Source organism: Cynoglossus semilaevis, chromosome 19 (genome assembly GCF_000523025.1).
Source record: "Cynoglossus semilaevis isolate Cse_v1.0 chromosome 19, Cse_v1.0, whole genome shotgun sequence".
Taxonomy (NCBI): domain Eukaryota; kingdom Metazoa; phylum Chordata; class Actinopteri; order Pleuronectiformes; family Cynoglossidae; genus Cynoglossus; species Cynoglossus semilaevis.
In genome coordinates, this window is record NC_024325.1 from 5,999,064 (window position 1) to 6,018,181 (window position 19,118).

Consider the following 19,118-nt stretch of genomic DNA (forward strand, 5'->3'; position numbering starts at 1 on the left):
TCATGCTGGTCAGGGTAATGGTCAACTTTCTATATGATGAAAAATAAATATCAAAACAACACAAAACTGCAACATTTTCAGGCATGTTTCAAGGACACAAGACGGCAGATTCTAAATAACTTCCATTGTTTAATGGTCACAGTTGAAGCACATGATATAAAAGAATATTTACACTGATAGATTAAAATAAAGAAAACAACTGGCTTTGACAACACACACACATACCCCACAGCCTTTACTATCTAAGCATGCACCTCAGAACTAGCAATCACACGGAAAACACTTAAACTTAAGCTACATTTAACATAAAAATTAAAAAGGGAGTAAAGTGCATGGATGACAGACCTCCCTGTACAGACATTTCTGATAGGACTGCAGAGAAGCGTTCACTTGCTCGCTCTCTCTCTCTCTCACACACACACACACACCTACAAAGTTTAAAAAGGAAATACTTAAAAAATAAAAACTTGTGCTACGTTGTTGCACTCGCATACAGACAGCAACCAGATATAAAAAAACAAAACATAAACAGTTCCTAAAAACGCAATCCTCACAATGAAGACCATTTGCACCCCAGAACAGAAATCCAAATCCCCGTCAACTACCCTTAAAACCCCCCAAAACAACCATACCAAGTGGCATCAGAACTGTGACAGGACACAAGAGACACAAACATCACTTCACTTTATCAAGTAGTAAAATTCAAATTCCTTCTGATTGAGATGGATCCTTCCAGAAATCCAGAGTTTGACATATGTGCAGGTCAGGTTTGGTTCAGGTGTACTGAGGTAATGGTGTTTGAAAGGTGAAATAAAAACAGCACGCCTCCTCACCTTAAGGGGTGTTTTGGTAATAATATCCAATAATTATGCAACTGTTGACTCTGTGGAGCTGTTCCGTTGGTATACAGGAGAGCACATAATCACCACGTTGTGAACAGCGCAATTACTCAAGCATGTGTGAAAAACATTGGCGCACAAGATGATGAAAACACCGGCTACATTCCGCCACCTCCCATCAGTCAGAGCTGATTAGTCAACTGGCAGCAAGCAAGTGAATATGAAGGTGTCGATAGAAAGACCAGCAATGTGTGAAGGCTAAGAGTGTGCAGGCTCAGGCATTGGAAGAACTGTACTGATTTATAATATGCAAATGGTGCTCCAGTTCCAGTCTGACTGCTTCTTTTTTTTTTTTTTACTTTTTAGCCCATACCGTCACAGCCATGACACTGCCTTAGCAATGAGACAGGTATCTCAGATATGTGGAGGCTCGCTGTGATCTGTAGGGGATATTTACACACATCACCAATCGTATTCTTTTAAGGCAAGAGGCATTGCTTGGTTTTGCTGGATAAAGTTGACATTTACACTTCATCTTCAGTTGTTCACAGGTGTGGGCTACATTACCTGTTCTCTTTTCATCACACATAAACACACAGTCACACAAACAGAGAGAGAGAGAGAGAGAAAAAGAGAGAGAGAGAGAGAGGTGGGGATGCGGAGGGGGGGGGTTACATTGTGTGGTAAACGGTACTGACAGTTCTTTTCTTAAGACGTCTCAGTGGGTGAGTCCTCCCGTACTGCTGCCTTGTTGTCATGAGTGACAGGTCAGGAGAATGCACAGATTCAAGGTCAGGGTTGTCAGATGTTTCCCTTTGTGAACTGCAATGTGATGATAAAGAGACTACGGTGGAGGTTTCTTCAGGTTCGGAGAGATGCTCTACATCATCCCCTGGGACATCATGCTGCTGGTCAGCTGAAGACAGACACGCCTGGACCCGCTGCTTCTTGGAGTCATCACCTATATGAACTGTAGGTATTGCTGAAGGCAGACACACAGATGTGCGACTGAGCTCCCACTCACTCAGGTCATTGGCCAGCAGTTCCAGACAGCCAAGCTTTGCCAGGGAAGCGGATCGTTTCATCTGGGATGGAGGGGTCAGGCCTGCCTGGCGAATCCTGGCTTCCACCTCTCTGACCTTCTTCTGAATGCTGCTACATCGGGTCTGGGGGGCACCGGCACCAAGGCCAAAAACCTGGTCCACACATCTGGTCTTGTGGACACCTTCAGTGCTCACCTGCTGCAGAAAAGCACTCAGCTCACACAGAGTCTCCCATGTCTCCCTCAGAACAATGTCACTTGGAGGTCCCACTGTGGTGTAGTTCCAATCTGTGGCCGACTCCATCTCTGTCACTCCCTCCAGACACAGGAAGTTCACAGAGGCAAAGGGTGAAAGGGAAACGTGATGAAAAGGATAAGAGGTAGAGAGCATTCTAATATCAGCAGGCTGGAGTTTGTGTACTTTTGTGCTTGCGTCATTATATCCGTGAGCACCTTCCTCAGTTTTATCACCACTCTCCCTTTTAATCAATTCAAATGTCCTATCATCCTCCACAGATGTAGGATTGACACTGGGCATGTGTCCCTGTGAGCAGGAGGTGCTACCAGAAACGAATGGTGGAGAGGAGGAGCAGGTAGCTGGAGTTTCATGCTCCTGCTTCATTCGTTCTTCCAGCTGTTGAGTGACACGCCGCACAGACCCCCTCGTCCAATCCCTGTAGAGTCGAGCCGTACCCACCTCGTCCTCTTCTTTGTTTTTCACTTCCTCCTTGACATTCTCAGCTTCATTCTTTGATGAAATATGTATGTCTTTCATTTCCTGCACAGACATCAGTACATCCAGATCCTGAAGGACTAGTGGTTGGCTAAGACGGCTAAAAGATGAAGAATCTGTGTGCACTGCAAGCTTCGGTCCTGTGGCCTGCACAGCGTTAATGATATCCTGCAATAAACACAAAAGTATTTAAAGTTTAATAACACCAATAAAAATCGATAACATATGGAAACATGAAAGTAGTGAGCTTTAACCTTTTATTCTATCTGTGACCACTAGGTGGTGCCCTTAGACTCTGCACTGTTTACCCTTGAGAAGTAGAAATGCTAAAGTTGTACAAGTACTATCCCAATATGCCTAAATGTGACAAAACAATCTCACATTCTATTGAAACGACCTAATGCAACATGTTTGCCCTGAGCAGAAGCCTTACTTTTCTTTTTTCCTCCTCTTTCTCCCCGATGTTGGACATGTCGTGTAGCAGCAGTTGTTCCTTGGCACAACTCTTCAGTGGTGGTGACTGCTGCACTGCAGCACAGTGAGTTTTACCATCTTGACTCATTCCCTTGAATTTTTCCCTGGCACTAAAAAAGTTAATGTGATCTGCACTGTGGCCCAGCAACACTTCATCGTCTTTAGGAATGGCACTGGTATAGCTGATAAAATCATTAGCAGAGGGAGGATCCACTGCTACACCCTCTGAAGACAAGCCACACATCTGTGGGTCACAGTCCACTTTTTTGACAGGCACTGGTGCTGACACACACGGTGGCTCAGTGGACTGTGTGCTTGGTGATTGTGTTGTTTTGGGCTGAGGCACTGACACGGTTATGAGATTTGCCACCGGTATTTCCTGTGGTTTGTTATCCTTGTCCACACATGTTGGAGTCAGGGATGGAGCAGGGGAAGTGGGGAGGTGGTGAAGAGAAGGGGGAGGGTGGGGCTGGCCCACCACAACACTCTCTGCAACAGTCACTACATCTGTCTTTTGGGGCTCTGGCACCACCGTGGCAGCCGTTGGCTGGTAGAAAGAAGCTGATGATTGCTGCTCTTCAGGGTCACATAAGCCATTTGAGAGCGGCTGGGATAACTGAGACACAGAACCAGCTGTGGACTCGTTGCCATGTACTACAGGAGAAGGAACAGTAGTCTCCAGGTTTTCTGTGACAGTGTCATTTGTTAGAGTTGCAGCTCCCTCAGATGATACTGAGCTGAGCTGATTGGACTGGGTGCTAGTATCCTGAAGGCTAATTCTGCCAGCATTGGGTGGGCTTCCCATCGATTCCAGCAGTTCTATCACAGAGGGCCCTGGTGCACTGCTGACCTGGTTATGAGGGTCAGAACGACCAAGACTATGAGGTTGGCCATAAGATTTGGAGAGGGGCTCATGATGCTCGGACAGATCGCTATCAGAGTGCGAACGCCACAGTTTGTTGTGCCTCTGCCGACTGCAGGTGAATCAAAACAAGCAAAGATAAACGTTAACACATCAGGTGGTAAAATAACTAACATTATTCTCAAAATGTATGCAAATCCCAATTCCAAAAAGGGTGGCATGAATTAGTCTGTAATTGTAATGACAGTTTGTCTTGATATTGATAAATGGACACGCTTCAGTAATTATATATGTCACTTCCAGATAACTACACAGGTGCTGATGTCACTGTGTATACCTGGCCAGTAATATCCCCTGATACTCCTCCAGCTGCCTCATAAAAGAAGGGTTCGGCTTAGTCACAGCTCGTCGCGCCTTGACATAATCGAAGGCTTTCTTTAAATCCCAGCCATACTCTTTCATGGCATATGCGATCACAGTGGCTGCAGAGCGACTTATCCCCATTTTACAGTGCACCAGACATTTGGACCCAGCTTTCCTAGATTGAAGATTACATATTACACAAATACACATATAAATGATCCTGTCACTCATAGAAAGGAAGAGAAGGGAACATGTAGTCCTGTAGAACATACTTGGCTCTGGAGATGAACTTGTAGGTGTCATTCCAGTAGGCGAGCAGATCAGTAGCCTCCTCATCGTAAACACGGATGTTGTGGTACTCGAACACACCGGGGAAGAAGTTATCAATCTCCCTTGTCACGTTGAGTATGTACTGAACACTGTGAATGTAAGTTATAAGAAGAACGTTTGAAACACACCTTAGGGCTTAATGAACATTTTAGAAGCAATTGTTCTCAAATTATGTACCTCGATGTGATTTTATTGGCTACAAGGTTTGTTTATGTAATGCATGTACAGTAATTGGTGGTGCTGCATCTGCTGTTCTTCCTTACCCACTGTCCTGCAACTCCTCCAAATTGGATGCATTCCACTCAGATCCCTGTAGAGAAGAACAAAAGACTTTAGGCCTTATCCAGCCTTGTTCTGAGCCTTGTAATGTCTGTTGTTCAATGTGCAATCCAAAACAAATAAAAACGAATCACCTCAAAATTAGACACTACAGTTATCTAGTAGTGTATTCATTTCTCTTATACTATTAAAAACATTTTTTCTTTAGTCATTGTTGAATAGTTCCATAGCCTGTTCATTTCCATGCACTGAGCATCGTAGCAACGGCACACATGGGATACGATGAGTCTCACCAAAAAGACATGATCAAAGATCTCAGTAGGGCTGTCCATCTGTCCCAGAATGACAATCATCTCGTTGTCGATGAACTCTTTGAACTCCCGTAGGTTGCATGTCATGTGCATTTCCAGCTCTGTGCGGATCTATAAGGTATAAAGAAAAAGCAAAGAGCTTACCAAATAAGTGAGGCCACAGTCCCTCAAACAAACAAGTACAATTTAGAAGATGCACGTCTTAGACTTAAACAAGTCTGTGGTCAAGAACGTTAGTAATTTAAAAGTTGATGAGACCTGCATGATAAGCAAATACTGACTTCTTTACAGGTGACGTTTTCGAGGTCTTTCTGCATCATGATTTCCCTCAAACTGGTCTTGATCTGACGCTCTGTCAGCTCTCTTTCTGTAGGTCTACAAACAGTAAAATTTAAGCATTGTGTTTATCAAATACATTTTACAAAATCATGTCAACATCATCAGGTTACAATAAAAAAGTATACACATGATCAAAATACTTACGCATCAGAGAAAAGGACAGGTGAGTCCGCACGGTGTGACTGCACATCCTGCATGGCATTCCACTCGTTGATCAGCGCCTGGTCAGAGGACACCCTACTTTGATAGTAGCTGACCCAAGTGAGAAACAAGCTGCCGGGGAAGTAGTTATGAGAACGAGCGACCTCACATGCTTTATGGAGCGACTGAAGAGCAGACCTGTTTAGTAAATAAAGACAAAAAAGGGTCAGAGAAAATATGAGAGAGGAAATTTAATTAAAAAAATTGAAATGTATAATTTTTAAAAAGTGACTCACCACATGGCCTGCACAGAAACAGGCTTAAAAATATGCACTCTGCTATCAGTTGATACACTGAAACCCCTACAGGTGAAAAGAAAAAGAGCAAAGATGGTTGGCATTAGCCATCTGAGCTTACTGTTGCTAAAATAAAAAAAACAGAATCTGCTGAACATTTTTTTTACCCATCTCCATCTAGATGTATCAACGTGTCACTCCATAAAGGCAGAACCAGTCCTACAGAACATGAACTGAAGAAAAAAAAAAAACCCGACATAATTTTCAACTATGTCATCTTTAAACAGGCTAAACATACCATAGAATCTCAGTGTTGCTCCTCTCTAACCTGTCTATGGGACTGAAATCCATTCCCAGCACCACACTCTCCTCCGTATCCTGGCGACCATTGGTTGAAACCACCACCATGTATCGAGTGAACTGAGGATGAACACTTTCCAAACGAACCGCCTGTCGTGGAAAACAAACAACGTCAATCTAGAAAAGGAATTCTGGACGTGTGAACGTAAAGTGTGCACCTACGAGTTTGATGTTGTCCTCTGGTCTGAGAAGAGTGAACATGGTTTGTAGGTGCTGCTGGATGTCACCTAGCGCAGTTAGGGACGGAAATGTCACAATTAATTCATTCAACACAGGAAAGAAACAATACAACCTACGTTGTTCTCATGGTTTAAAGCATTCATAATACCTGCATGTTTGCTACGCAGCTGTGAAAAGCGGGAGGCAGATGATGTGGAGGAGCCATTTCCTCGAGGTAAAAACAGAGCAGCTCCTTTAACTGTCAGGAAACTTTCACTGATGCTGAAAGAAAGAACATACAACTTCGTGAACACAGTGTGTGTATAGAAATGCTGTCAGACTCAATTTACCTCAATAATAAATCCAAATATTGTCTTGTATTTTCTCAGAAAACAAGCCCGAGCCACTGTGCAAACAATATATAAAGAGCAATAGCTAAAAGATTTAATTCCTTAGGATGTTCCATCTATGCTGAACAATATTCCAAATGACGGTAGTTGACAGTCCATGATGGCTCAAATGTTTTTAAGATTAAATGTTGTAAAATGACACGAGGCACAGAGTAAATGGAGTGCTATTATTCAATTCATCAAACACGTGTGCTCCTAAACAAAAAGGGTTCCATAGAAGATAAATTCAGAACAGATTACTATAAGTCAGCTGACTGTTGACTGTTAATTAATACCAGCATCTTGTGCCAACATTTGTCCTCTGAAGACAATTGTCACATGATTCATCACATCCACTGATTCATGAACAGTCTCTTGCTTACACCATGTGCAGTACTGTGCTGTACTGACACTCCAAGACGCATTTATGGCACAAAAAATGTAGTGCATGTACGTAGAATGTGGCAGGCATTTCACAAGGAGCAAAAAGGGAAGGAAACCTCCAACTTCTGACTCTGCTACCACATCCTTCCCATTAGTCATCATGGGAAAAACCACATACTTGCATCATATGGGCCCGTAGCCAAACATTAGAAAGCTGCGTTTAAGTGTGTCGCAAGGATTGTCTTAGAAATCCTAATGCTTACATCACCTCTGTTTATTTGGAATACCGTTTAAACATAAGCTGTTAGTCTTTAGCTACTGCTGCAAAACAAACAAAAATATTTAAGTCAAAAGTTACAAAACTTACAGACGACAGATCCCACCCGGTGAGATGACAGAGTCGTTGATTAAATGCGGTCTCTTTGGCGCCCCGCAGCAGGCGCAGAAGCAGCCGGCTGATGAGCTCCGTGGAGCGGTCACAACACCGGGAGGCATCGCTGCTCCGTAGGCTGGAGCAGGGCGCACAGGAGCGGGATAGAGTTACTGAACGTCGCAAATCTGCAACTTTTACTCTGAGTTATTTAAAACCCGCTTTGAAATATATTATGCAAAGCGCAAATATGTTATCGCGAAATCAAATAATGGGTACAAGGAAGTTCCCCCAGTCTGCAACACTGTAGGTGTTTCTGCAGCGGCCGCAGTAAAAACGTATTTCTGACTGACATGGGAGGAGACAAGGCCGTCCAATCGGTGACAACAGCCAGCTGTCTATGGCTCTATGGAGGTTTGTTAGTGCCACACCAGACACTGCCACTATTTTTTAGCCAATAACTAAAAACCATCCATTTCTAGCCAAGTCTTGAATTTATCCCAATAAGAATACGGCATACATCAGGATGAGGAGTTGATGTTCTGGTCGTGGGAGCAAGGGACTTACAGATGTTTCAAATTCAAAAACTTTTTTAATAATGAGATTTTTCAATGTCATGTTCCAGTCACCCATTTGCCTTCAATCTAGCTTATGAAAAAGTAAATATTTAGTATTTCTAACTATACTTGATTAACATTTAGGAGTTTATTTGTTAAAATGCATTTCATAAACATCTACAACACAACAAGAAAAAGTTCCCATATTATAAGTATTTAAACGCAAGGCTTGTTTGTCAATAACAGTTACCAGGTATTTATGTCTTGTTATGGGCTAGATACTGTGTGTATTCACAAGGTATTCCATGACAACACTTCTCCTTATTATGCAATAATTAATCCCAGCCCTACAGGAATATCTTCTCTAGAGTGCTTGCCACACATGGGTCACTTTTGTTTGGTGGAAACCCTGGTGCCGAAGGAAAAGGTGACAGAGTTGAGTAACTACCTTTGAGTAACTAAAGGAACATTCTCACTGGAGTCAGCAACACCTGACACCACATGGGACACCAATTCCATTAAAGGCACAACAACACAACCACAACAACAACAACAGAGATTGAGAAATCCAACTGGAGACATCGGAGAAAAACTTGACCTTGGGCTTGGTTTCCCTGCTTGGTGATTACTCAAGATTTCAATTTGACTGTCAGTTCACATGTCAAAGGGAAATGCACATTTATTAAATGAAATCTTAAGTGTCAATAACAATTGCAGCAGTGCTTTTATAACTATGTCCTGCTCTGTGGTTTGGTTCTTTGGCCATGCATTCAGTATTTGTTTCATTTTACAAACTTAGGGTTAGGGTTAGCAAGTACGATGTTTCCCCTTAGTGACGCCGATGTACAATTGTAATATTTATTAACTACAACCAACATAGTGCTGTAAATATGATGTGAAACACACCTATAACAACTTTTTTTTTAAGATAGATTTGTTATATTTTGAAAAAACTAAATTTGTTAGCAAAACTCCGTAATATTTTCAGGACTAATAAGTTTAATTTGTGAAATTAAATAAATACAATTCTTTACACATTTTTATAGAATTAAGTATAATCATGACCAGTCATGATTTTCTGTTATTAATCCATGTCTTCCTTGTGATCAACCAGATCAACATTTTAATCTTTTAATCATTTTAATTATTAGTAATAGACAATCTATTACTAAAACCTACAATACCATGTAATCAACTATGTCCGGAAACCAAAGACTACTTAATCTTTTTGTTATTAATAGTGAAGATGTCTCTTATGAAATCTCAACAATGATATTTTGATTAGAATAAAAGGTAATACATTATTATATATATATTAATTATACTGCAAAGCTCTTTGTCATAATTCAAACAAAAATCAATAGTCTAAAGGCTGAATAATCTTTTAAAATGTTATGTCCTAGGAGTAAAAAAAATCAGAACAAATCAAAGTTTGAAAGACTTGAGTCTTGATATCAGCCGGGAAAAGAAAATAGTGGATCATCTGCAGTTATGAATGTTGGCACAGCTGGTCTCAGAATTAGGGTATATGTTTTAACAAAGATGTTGTAATACAAACCAAGTAGTATTATAGGCTGTAGTGATTCTGCCTCTCAGCAACCAGTGTGTTTCTGTGTGTTTTTGAACACATCTCTCAAGTTCCACCCAACTGTTCTCTCATTTGTCTGCTGAAATTCACACCATCCAATGACGAGAAGAAAGCCCAGTCTGTGGATGTTACAAGCAGACAGACACCAGACACTCCACTGTGGCTCTAACGTCTCCAAGTATACAAACACACCGACAGTCACCTTAGGGATCGGATCACATAGATAATATAGTGCAGCACAGACTCTTTAGTCTTTCAGCATACAGATGAACTGCCTTTCAGGTGACATTGGACAACAGGCAGGGCACAACCTGGACAGATCATTAGCCATGGGCCACACATGTAACCACTAACAGACACAACTACAGGCAGCTTAGATTCATGAGGTGAACTAGAAAATATTTTTTCCATTAAAATAATAATAGGAAAAGAACAAAACATTTGCATTATTTTTTTTAACAGTGAAGACTAACCATTTGTTTCACTGTTGGTACCTGAAATCCATAACTTAAATCAATTTCTTTATTCTATAAATACTATATTATACTATACTTTGTATACTAATTGCAAGGTATTGGATCAAAGTTGCGGTAGACATTTTTAAATCTAATTGTGGAGGCACAAAGCATTCCTAAACACCCTCACTATCTATGTCAGTTTTTCGATGACATAAAAAAAAGTGGGGAATAGAAGTCAAAACTGTGACTCTGGTGTTGCTAATTAATTCAAGACAAAAATGCAAGAATTCCTTCAGTGACATTGCTGTCATAGCTGACGTAGGCTCCTGCTGATGTCAGTGACGTTCAGTGAGAACGATCAGTGAGACTGCGGAGGGACCTGCTTACGCAGACACACACGCAGCACCACTAAATTTTTTTTTCAGTCTGAATCAATGTCAGTGTCAAACATGCTGATATTTAGGGGATAATTCCAAAAACAGGAGAAATGATGGTAAATGAAATCAAATCATTTTTAGTCACTAGGACTATAAAATCTGAAATTCAATCATCATACCACATAATGATTAGGTCACCATGTTGATGCTCTGTGATTCAACAAGGTTTCCAAAGTCATTAACTCCTGAAACTATTATATTATTGTTCATATTTAGTGACTGCATTACAATACAACAAAACCATATTTTCAGAAGATTTTGGGATTCTAGGTTTGATAAGATGATAAAAAAGGATTTCTCCTCTGAGTGTCTGGTATTACATGAAGAGACACTACAGACACTCAAACAGTTTTCCTTGACTTTCCTACACTTACTACATAACTTCTTTAATGTGTCTGACTCAACAACACAGGCCGGTTCCTTTAAAAACTGTGTACCAGTGTACTTAAAACAAAGATGGCTTTCTTAGTATACACTAGTATACTTAGTGTGTGTTTGATGTGGAAGTTTGTTAAATGGAAAAAAAATTAGGATTTGGAATTTGGATAAGTACTCCCAATTAAACCATGTTTTCCACACCTGGCTTAATTATTGTGAAAAATTATACATCATGAGCAGGTATTGTTAATGGAAGAAAACTATGTTGACTCTTTTACACACAAGCATCACATTAATACTTGCACACAAACACATACTTGCTGTGTGAATATAGATTTCACTCCCAGCTGCACAAATACAGACAGCCCTGTGAGTAGGATGGCCCCGTGACCGGACAAATACAAAGGGAGTGGCTACCGAATTTTAGAGAGTCTTCTGCCCTCTAAAGGACACACAGGGAAACACTGATTTTCAAATAGAGATAAGAATGGACTTGTGAAAATTAAATCTGGTATTAAAAAAAAATTAACACAAGGACAATTGAAAGTGTTATTAAAGTCAAGTCTCTGTCTATACATATTCAAAACAAGTGTTGGCATACTTTAGTGTACAAACAGGTATACATTACAGCAAACATTCAAGTAAAAACAGGAAAACCCTGTCTTACAACTCTAATGCTTGAGGCAACACAGGACATGCAATAAATAACCCAGCAGCACAACACTGCCATAAGACAAGAGCATCCCTTAGGCTCCGACACATGCGATTGTGTGAGAATCAATCGTGACTCCCTACTACTTCCCATTCGCAAGTCAAGGGTCAGCAGCAGCCACATAAGAAGCTCTGTGTTTTAATTATGGACTAAGAGGTCACAAAGGCAAACGATGACAGGAATTTCAGACGAAGCATGCAACCCTACAAAACATAGGTCAGTGTCGTACCTCCGTGGTTGAGAGCGGCGATCATCCTCTCCACTGCCGGACTCCTAAAGAAAGAAACAATGTGAGAGAATTAGTTAGTAATACGATGTGTGCGTTAAAATAAATAAATATGATCGGATATCCCTGACAACAACAACAGGAACCAGACCAAAACAAAGAATAAAAAGAATGTGATTGGAGCAGGAAGGACATTTAAAAAAAACATAAATCTCTGGTCACTGGTGTACAAAAAAAAAGGAAACTTATTGTTTATAGACTTGATTCCAGTTCTGTAACAAACAGACAGGTCCTCTTTGTGATTATTCACTAACTCAGGGCCACTTCATCTTACCTTGAGAGTTACTTGTTTCTATGGAAAAAGTTTTTTAAAGCTACTGGAGGAGTTGGCTAGGCAAATTAATGTCGCAGTAAAATTCTAATTAATTGATGCATACCTTTTTTTTATCACTAGAGTATTTCGAGTATGAAGTATCTTGTATGTATATATATCCTTTACGTATTATCTGTTACTGCAAGCAAATCCTGTTCAAAAAAATAACTTTTGTTCATATTGCAGTAGTTTCAAAACAAATAAAATCATGAACCCAAATATCAACATAATAACTGGTTGATAGTTTATTAAAAAATTAAAGGATACATAAAGTTTTTAAAAATGCATAATTTTTATTGCTAAATTTTGCCAATAGACTGTAAAAAATAATCTAAAAAAATATTTCTGGAAAACCACCTTTTGTGTGAGACAGTAGTTAGTCAAACAGCTCCTGTAGATTGTTAACCACCTTCTGTAAAACACGTGACACTGAACCAATACTACTCTCAATGTTGACTGCTTTGTAATAAAGTCTGGGGGGTGTACAACTTGTAAGGTATAATAAAAGTTTACTAAATATTCAATTCTTCTTGGTAGAGTTAGAAAACAGACTGAAAGGTTCCTGAGAATAATTTAAATACCTAAACTAAACACTATTCTTAGATATTTTTCAATAAGACATTTTCTCTGCTGCTGTTCCTTGCTGATGAACCTACCATTGCATCGTATACTTCAGCTTTTGTTTAGTTGTGAAAACAACACGTATGCTTTGCATACATGAAAATGTGAGAGGATTTTCAGCACCTAATGGAAATGTTCATCCTGTGCATTTGGATATGTGTGAAAGCAGAAACAAGTCTACAATGTACCGAGATTCCACAGAGGGATCCAAACGAATGCACCTGTGTGTTTCCACATCAAACACCCTTAATGTTACCCTTCTCTGAAGCAACTGGGCCAAACATGACTTTGAAATAAATATGCCCCAAGCAAAAAAAACAAACAAACACACAAACATCAATCAATAGCAAAATATACCACCTATATATACAGGAAATAGGAAACTATTTTCACCATGTGCACAAATCGTGTAAAGGACAAATTCTCTTTTGAGTTTGTGAATGATACTTAGAGTGTGAAATTTACAACAAAAATAGTTCAACAGCCTTAAAATTATGCTACACAGTGATCAATAAAATCTGTGATGGAGCATTTGGCAAGTTTACACTGTTAATTTAACAATGCTATCAGATTGGTAATGAGTTTATGCTGGTGCATAAAGTCCAGAAAACCCAGCCCTAACATTTACACAATTTCTGTGCATCTTTTACATTTATAAAGTATCAATGGTCGTGTAAATTCTGCAAATGTGTGATTAAGTGTATTGTCAACACCATTTTCAGCCACACCAAATCAATCCAACGTTGTTTTACCACATCCTGTTGACACTGATTGACGACTGGTTATGATACTTAACTGATTTCAGATGACATGCTTTGTATTTTTCAGTAAACAAACACGCATAAACAGAAAGAAAAGTTATAAAGAAGACAAGGGGACCCAAAAAAAGACACGTCCACAATCTAGTTTGCAAACTACGAAAGCACTTAGCCATAGAGCAGGAGGCTTTGCATTCCTAACCATTTACTATAAGCAGGAGTGAATGTGGTGCTTGTTATTCTGGACTGCGGAGATGTTAAGCAGTTTGTTGCTTGATTTACTGTCACATAAACGAACAAGAACCTAATTTAAGCGGCGTGTCAACATGGAGTGTCTCCGAGAGTGGACTTTTGAACAGGCGGAACTGTCCACTGAGGGACAACCATATCCACTGTCTAGTTAGTACGATACAACCCGATTGGAGAAATTATAATAGATACTGAGCGCCAACTGTTAAAGTGCAGAAGTTTGTAATATGTCCAGGACATAAAAAAAATCTATTTCTAAGCAGGTTAACTTGGCAGCCACTCGGATAGGGATTGAAAAAACGACGACCAGCTATACTCCACGCATGCGCAATAACACATTAGCAAGGCACTTTATGACAACAACCAACCGATAAAATACACCGGAAATAACCCTTCGAATTGCTGTCGACGGATGGGAGACTTATACACGCTGGTTGACGCATTGGTAGGGAAGGCTGGCTCAGTAAAAAGGGGACTTACCGAAACACAGGGGCTGGAGCTGGTGCTGGGGGTCGGTGAACGCTGCACGGTAACCAGCGCCATTCAGCGACTGGGAAGCGAACACCTGAGCGGAAGCGACACCGGCGAGATTAGCATAATTCTTCTGAGGGGTAGAAAACCCCTTTAAAGCCGCGCTGTCGATCCTCTTCCCGTACTCAGTTCTCTCTTCTCGTAGATCGCGGACTGTTTGACTACTCCCCGGCTGTTTCCTCTGTCGCCTTTAGCTGCGCATGCGCAAGTACTGATAGCTTGTCAACCCTTATTAACTCTATATGTACTGGACTGCGGGTGGAAGGACGTAATCCACTCGTAAAAGTGACATCCTGCAAGTAAACCGGAAATGCACTCTTGGTTTTAAAAGAAGCTTACATGAATTGAAATCAACAGGGAACTAGACTATTTGTTACTCAAAGTATAACATAATAGATTTTTTTTTAAACAACAAAAACAAAAAAAACCCCAAATGCAATACAATATGATACCGACATGTAAACAAAAAACAAAACATGTGAACAAAAAGTATTACCTGTCATAATACAGACTCAGTGGGTGGTTCAAAATATGCAGTCCTGGTTTTGTTTGAATAGAATAGAATAGTCTTTATTGTCATTGTGTCACGAAATTTGGGGGAAAAAATTGAAATTGAAAAGAATTGTGTAGGGGTCCTGGTATTATCAAGTCAAGTTCATATACAGTGTTTTAGAGACAAATTCATTTCAGTTGCATAATGGGTTTTACAACCATAATTATACCTCCTCAACCTGATAAACCTCATTGAATGTTGTATTTTATGCATGATCAGATCAGAGTAATACAGCTACAGGTGACAGATAGTGTTTTATGTATGACTTCTTAAAGTGATGTAAAACAAAAACTGCTATATCAGGCAAATACATCACAGGTTGGTGATTTACAAAATGAGGCTCTTGTCTGACTTCAGACCTCACTGAGGCTGTGCACTACACATAGATGATACTGACTGCTTGAGGTCATTATTTGGATTTAGTAGTAATGGAATCTGACTTTCCAAGTTTCTCATTTACCTTATATTAGAAAGTTATCTAAGTAGGTTTCAGTCCAGGTCATTTTTATCCAATGCAGTTAACTAGAAGCAATTAAGAAGAAGGCAACTGGACTATTGCCTTCTACTGCTTTGAATTGTAACAGCAATACAACTGCAGCAATGCAAGCATCTTTGTGTAGGTTTACAGCCTGTAAGCAAACCAAATGCTATTGTTGTAAAACAAGTGCCTCAAATTAGTTAACATAAAGTCAAATTACCCAATCAAGTTTTGTATCTGGTGCAGTCTCACATATAGATGTATTCCAAATGTATTATATGAATGTTTTTTCAATGTCAGTAAATGTTAAAAAAACACATATTGCTGCATATTTCAAAAGGTCATTGGCATAAATGAAAATGTGAATATTTTATTATTATTAAGAGTTAATGAAATGTGTTTTGTATTAACGTAATAAACCCCAATTATTTATATTATTAGTGGATTGTTATAGTATTTATATTATTAGGGGACCTCCATGCTAGACAGTGGACAACTATGTTGAAAACTACGTTTCGAATCGTTCAGCCATGTAGGTAATTGATAGAATTCACAACGTATACACATCTATTAGCAAACTAAAACAAATCATTTTACCACAGTAACTCCTTTCGACAAAAATATTTATGATTAAATGTTTCACATTACAATGACTAGTATGACTGTAGAGTACTACTGAACTAAATGCTGGATTAATGGTTTATTTTATTTTGCGGCCATGTATTTCAACGGAAGACCGCACATTCGCAGCTGTTTTTATAACTATATTGTGAAGGCAAAGCTAACGGAGGTGAATCTGAAAAAATGAAACTTTTAAATATTTGTTGAAACCGTGATGTCGGATGTTTAGAATACATCATAAAAATGTTGAAATACTGTGACGAATCTGCCAACGACAATTTAAAGTTAGCAGTGCAAGATGGCGGCCCCTGCAAAGCAGTAAGTAACAAGCAAGCTAACGCTAATTTAAGAGAACGTCTCTTATTAAAGTGGTAAAAAATTGTATGGTTTTGGTTCGAGCTGTTTATTGTTGACCGCTCAGTTTGTTGCAACATATATTTAAATTCAAATTTTTGCTTTCTTATATGGTGCTTTTCACCGTATTCCTGCTTCTACATTGTATGACCCGTTCAGTTTATATTAAGCCTGTATAAATTATTTAACTTTTATGTATTTTTGTTGAGAACATCAACCATAAACAAGAATAAATTTAGATTTTCTTTAGTGTAGCTCTTTTTGTGTTACATCACTTAATAAACCCAAAGTTCAACTCCGCACTTCTTAACGTTACAACTAAACATGATGGAGGATGACATTTAGTAATTGAACCACTACATTTAAACATAACACGATAATTGTATTTACTCAAATCAATGTACACACGTTTCATGTGTATTTCTGATGGTAAGAAGATGAAAGTGTTGTCGCTAAAACGACGACAAAACATCAAAACAATTTAACTGTTCACATGATTTGCAAGAAGTACAGGAAAAGCTTGTGATGCAACATTTTAGAAGCCATCTGCTGTGAATCACGAAGATCCACATTGTAAACAAAAAAACAGTTATCTAATTTTATTAACGACTGTGTAAGTTCTCATTCATCCATGTGATCTTATCCAATAATATCACCAATCAATTATTAATTGATAACTGATTCACCATTTCCCCCTTTTTCCAAGGAGAGGTTTCCACAGATTTTGCATCCCTTGCATAGTTAGATAAAGTTATCAGTTATTAGAATAGCGTTATTAGGACTGATGTTGCATACGGACTAGAAACAATAGCACTGTGGTCTGTGATAGAAGCAATGTTGTGTGAATGTCCACAGGTATGGGCTGATTTTGCCGCAGAAGAAAGGAGCATTAAAGACAACAAACCTACAGAAACCGTCTGTGTTTGGGGATGACTCAGATGATGAGGTGGGTGAATCGTCAGTGTGTATCAGTGTAATATATTTGAATAAAAAGACACAATAACCGTTCATGTTTGTTTTATTTTTTGCCCAAATGAATATGTTGATACTCAGACAACAGTTGGGGAAAGAATACAAAGAGAGGCTATCAAAAAGAAGATGATGAAGCAGGTAAAGCAATTCAATGCATCTTGATTCAAATTAATCAACCTAAAAGATTCTTATTCTTAATCGTGTTATTTAATTTTCTTTTCTTAAAGACACATTTAGAAATGCAAAAGGCTTTGGAACAGGACAGCACTGTATACGAATATGATGCTGTATATGATGACATCCAGAAGCAGAGAAATGAGAGCAGCAAAAAAATCCTTGGAGGCACTGACAAAAGGGTAATCTTAGTTCTCAAGTTATGCTTGTCAAAGCCATTATTTACAGTCACAAGTAACATATTCCCTAGTCTGATTATAAAGCAAAACGCAAACTGAACATTTTAAGTACTTTTTTCCCCTCTTCCCTTCAGCCTAAGTACATTCACCAGTTAATGAAAGCAGTTGAAGACCGAAAAAAAGAACAAGAGCGAAGGGAAGAAAGAAAGATCCAGAAAGAAAGAGAGGAAGAGGGAGAGAAGTTTGCTGATAAAGATGCTTATGTTACTGCTGCCTACAAGCAAAAGCTGGTGGAGCAAAAAGAGGCGGAAGAGAAGGAAAAGAGAGAGGCACAAATTGAAGGTAAGATTTATGCTATACTGTATTTCTGGCAAAAGCCCTAATTTCTTTTTCTTAGTTTTTATTCTTTAGAAATAACACACTATTATAATTGTTTCCCTTTAGCCGCTTTGGACGTGAGGAAACAAAGAGACTTGAGTGGCTTCTACAGACATTTACTAAATCAGACTGTAGGAGAAGAGGAGATACCAGATCGCTCAGCTAACAAGTGAGTTATAGTTCACAAGTACTGGCTTGTCTAAATCTTTAAAAATCAAAAGTTATTTAAGTATTCTTGTTTCTTTTTCATCAGGCCTCAACCCTCTAAAGTTTCAGAAGATACAGAAACACCACCAGCTGCTGCCTTACCTCCGTCCCAACATAATATTCCAAGTTCATGCAGCGATAGTGATGATGACAATGAGCAGAAATCTGGGTTTAACAAGCCTGGGTCAGGATCAAACCACTCCAAACGCCAGTACAGACAGAGGTCACCTTCATCAGAAAGTGGAGATGCTAGGGAAAAGGAAAGAGAGAGAGACAGAGACAGACATAAAAAGAGTCACAGAGATCGAGACAGACACAGAGACAGAGACCGGGATAGAGACAGGGACAACGACAGAGATAGACACAGGGACAGAGACAGAGATAGAGAGCGGGACAACTCTAGATATAGGGATAAAGATAAAAATAGAGACAGAGACAAGGATAGGAACAGTGAACGAGAAAGACACGGAGGCAGAAAAGATGACAGAGATAGGATGAAGGACAAAGGAAGAGAAGATGACAGGGATAGGATGAAGGACAGAGGAAGAGAAGATGACAGAAGTAGGAGCAAGAAGGATATAGAGAAGGACACTTTGCAAAGGAAGAGGTCACTAAGCCCCAAAGATGGAGATCAGGGTAAGGA

The 19,118-nt window shown here is 39.4% G+C and overlaps 2 protein-coding genes across 2 annotated transcripts in view; one reads left to right on the plus strand and one right to left on the minus strand.

The window, feature by feature from the left end:
• Positions 1-109: 109 nt before the first annotated feature.
• ssh2b (slingshot protein phosphatase 2b) lies at positions 110-15,056 on the minus strand. Its single transcript, XM_008332523.3, has 15 exons — positions 14,509-15,056; positions 12,031-12,074; positions 6,698-6,810; positions 6,532-6,596; positions 6,338-6,459; positions 6,177-6,242; positions 6,010-6,075; positions 5,717-5,911; positions 5,515-5,608; positions 5,216-5,344; positions 4,907-4,953; positions 4,586-4,732; positions 4,288-4,488; positions 3,048-4,062; positions 110-2,782 (listed from the first exon to the last, which is right to left on the minus strand). Exons 1-15 carry the CDS (start codon positions 14,569-14,571, stop codon positions 1,511-1,513), a joined length of 3,639 nt encoding a protein of 1,212 aa, XP_008330745.1. The 5' UTR covers positions 14,572-15,056; the 3' UTR covers positions 110-1,510.
• Positions 15,057-16,403: 1,347 nt separating this feature from the next.
• The window catches only part of nsrp1 (nuclear speckle splicing regulatory protein 1), a 3,481-nt gene continuing 766 nt past the window's right edge, over positions 16,404-19,118 (plus strand). The window contains exons 1-7 of the mRNA XM_025065687.1: positions 16,404-16,529; positions 17,421-17,511; positions 17,619-17,675; positions 17,765-17,893; positions 18,025-18,232; positions 18,335-18,437; positions 18,522-19,066. Of these exons, the coding sequence (XP_024921455.1) occupies positions 16,510-16,529; positions 17,421-17,511; positions 17,619-17,675; positions 17,765-17,893; positions 18,025-18,232; positions 18,335-18,437; positions 18,522-19,066 (1,153 nt within the window). The 5' untranslated portion in view covers positions 16,404-16,509. The remainder of the gene's footprint in view (positions 16,530-17,420; positions 17,512-17,618; positions 17,676-17,764; positions 17,894-18,024; positions 18,233-18,334; positions 18,438-18,521; positions 19,067-19,118) is intronic.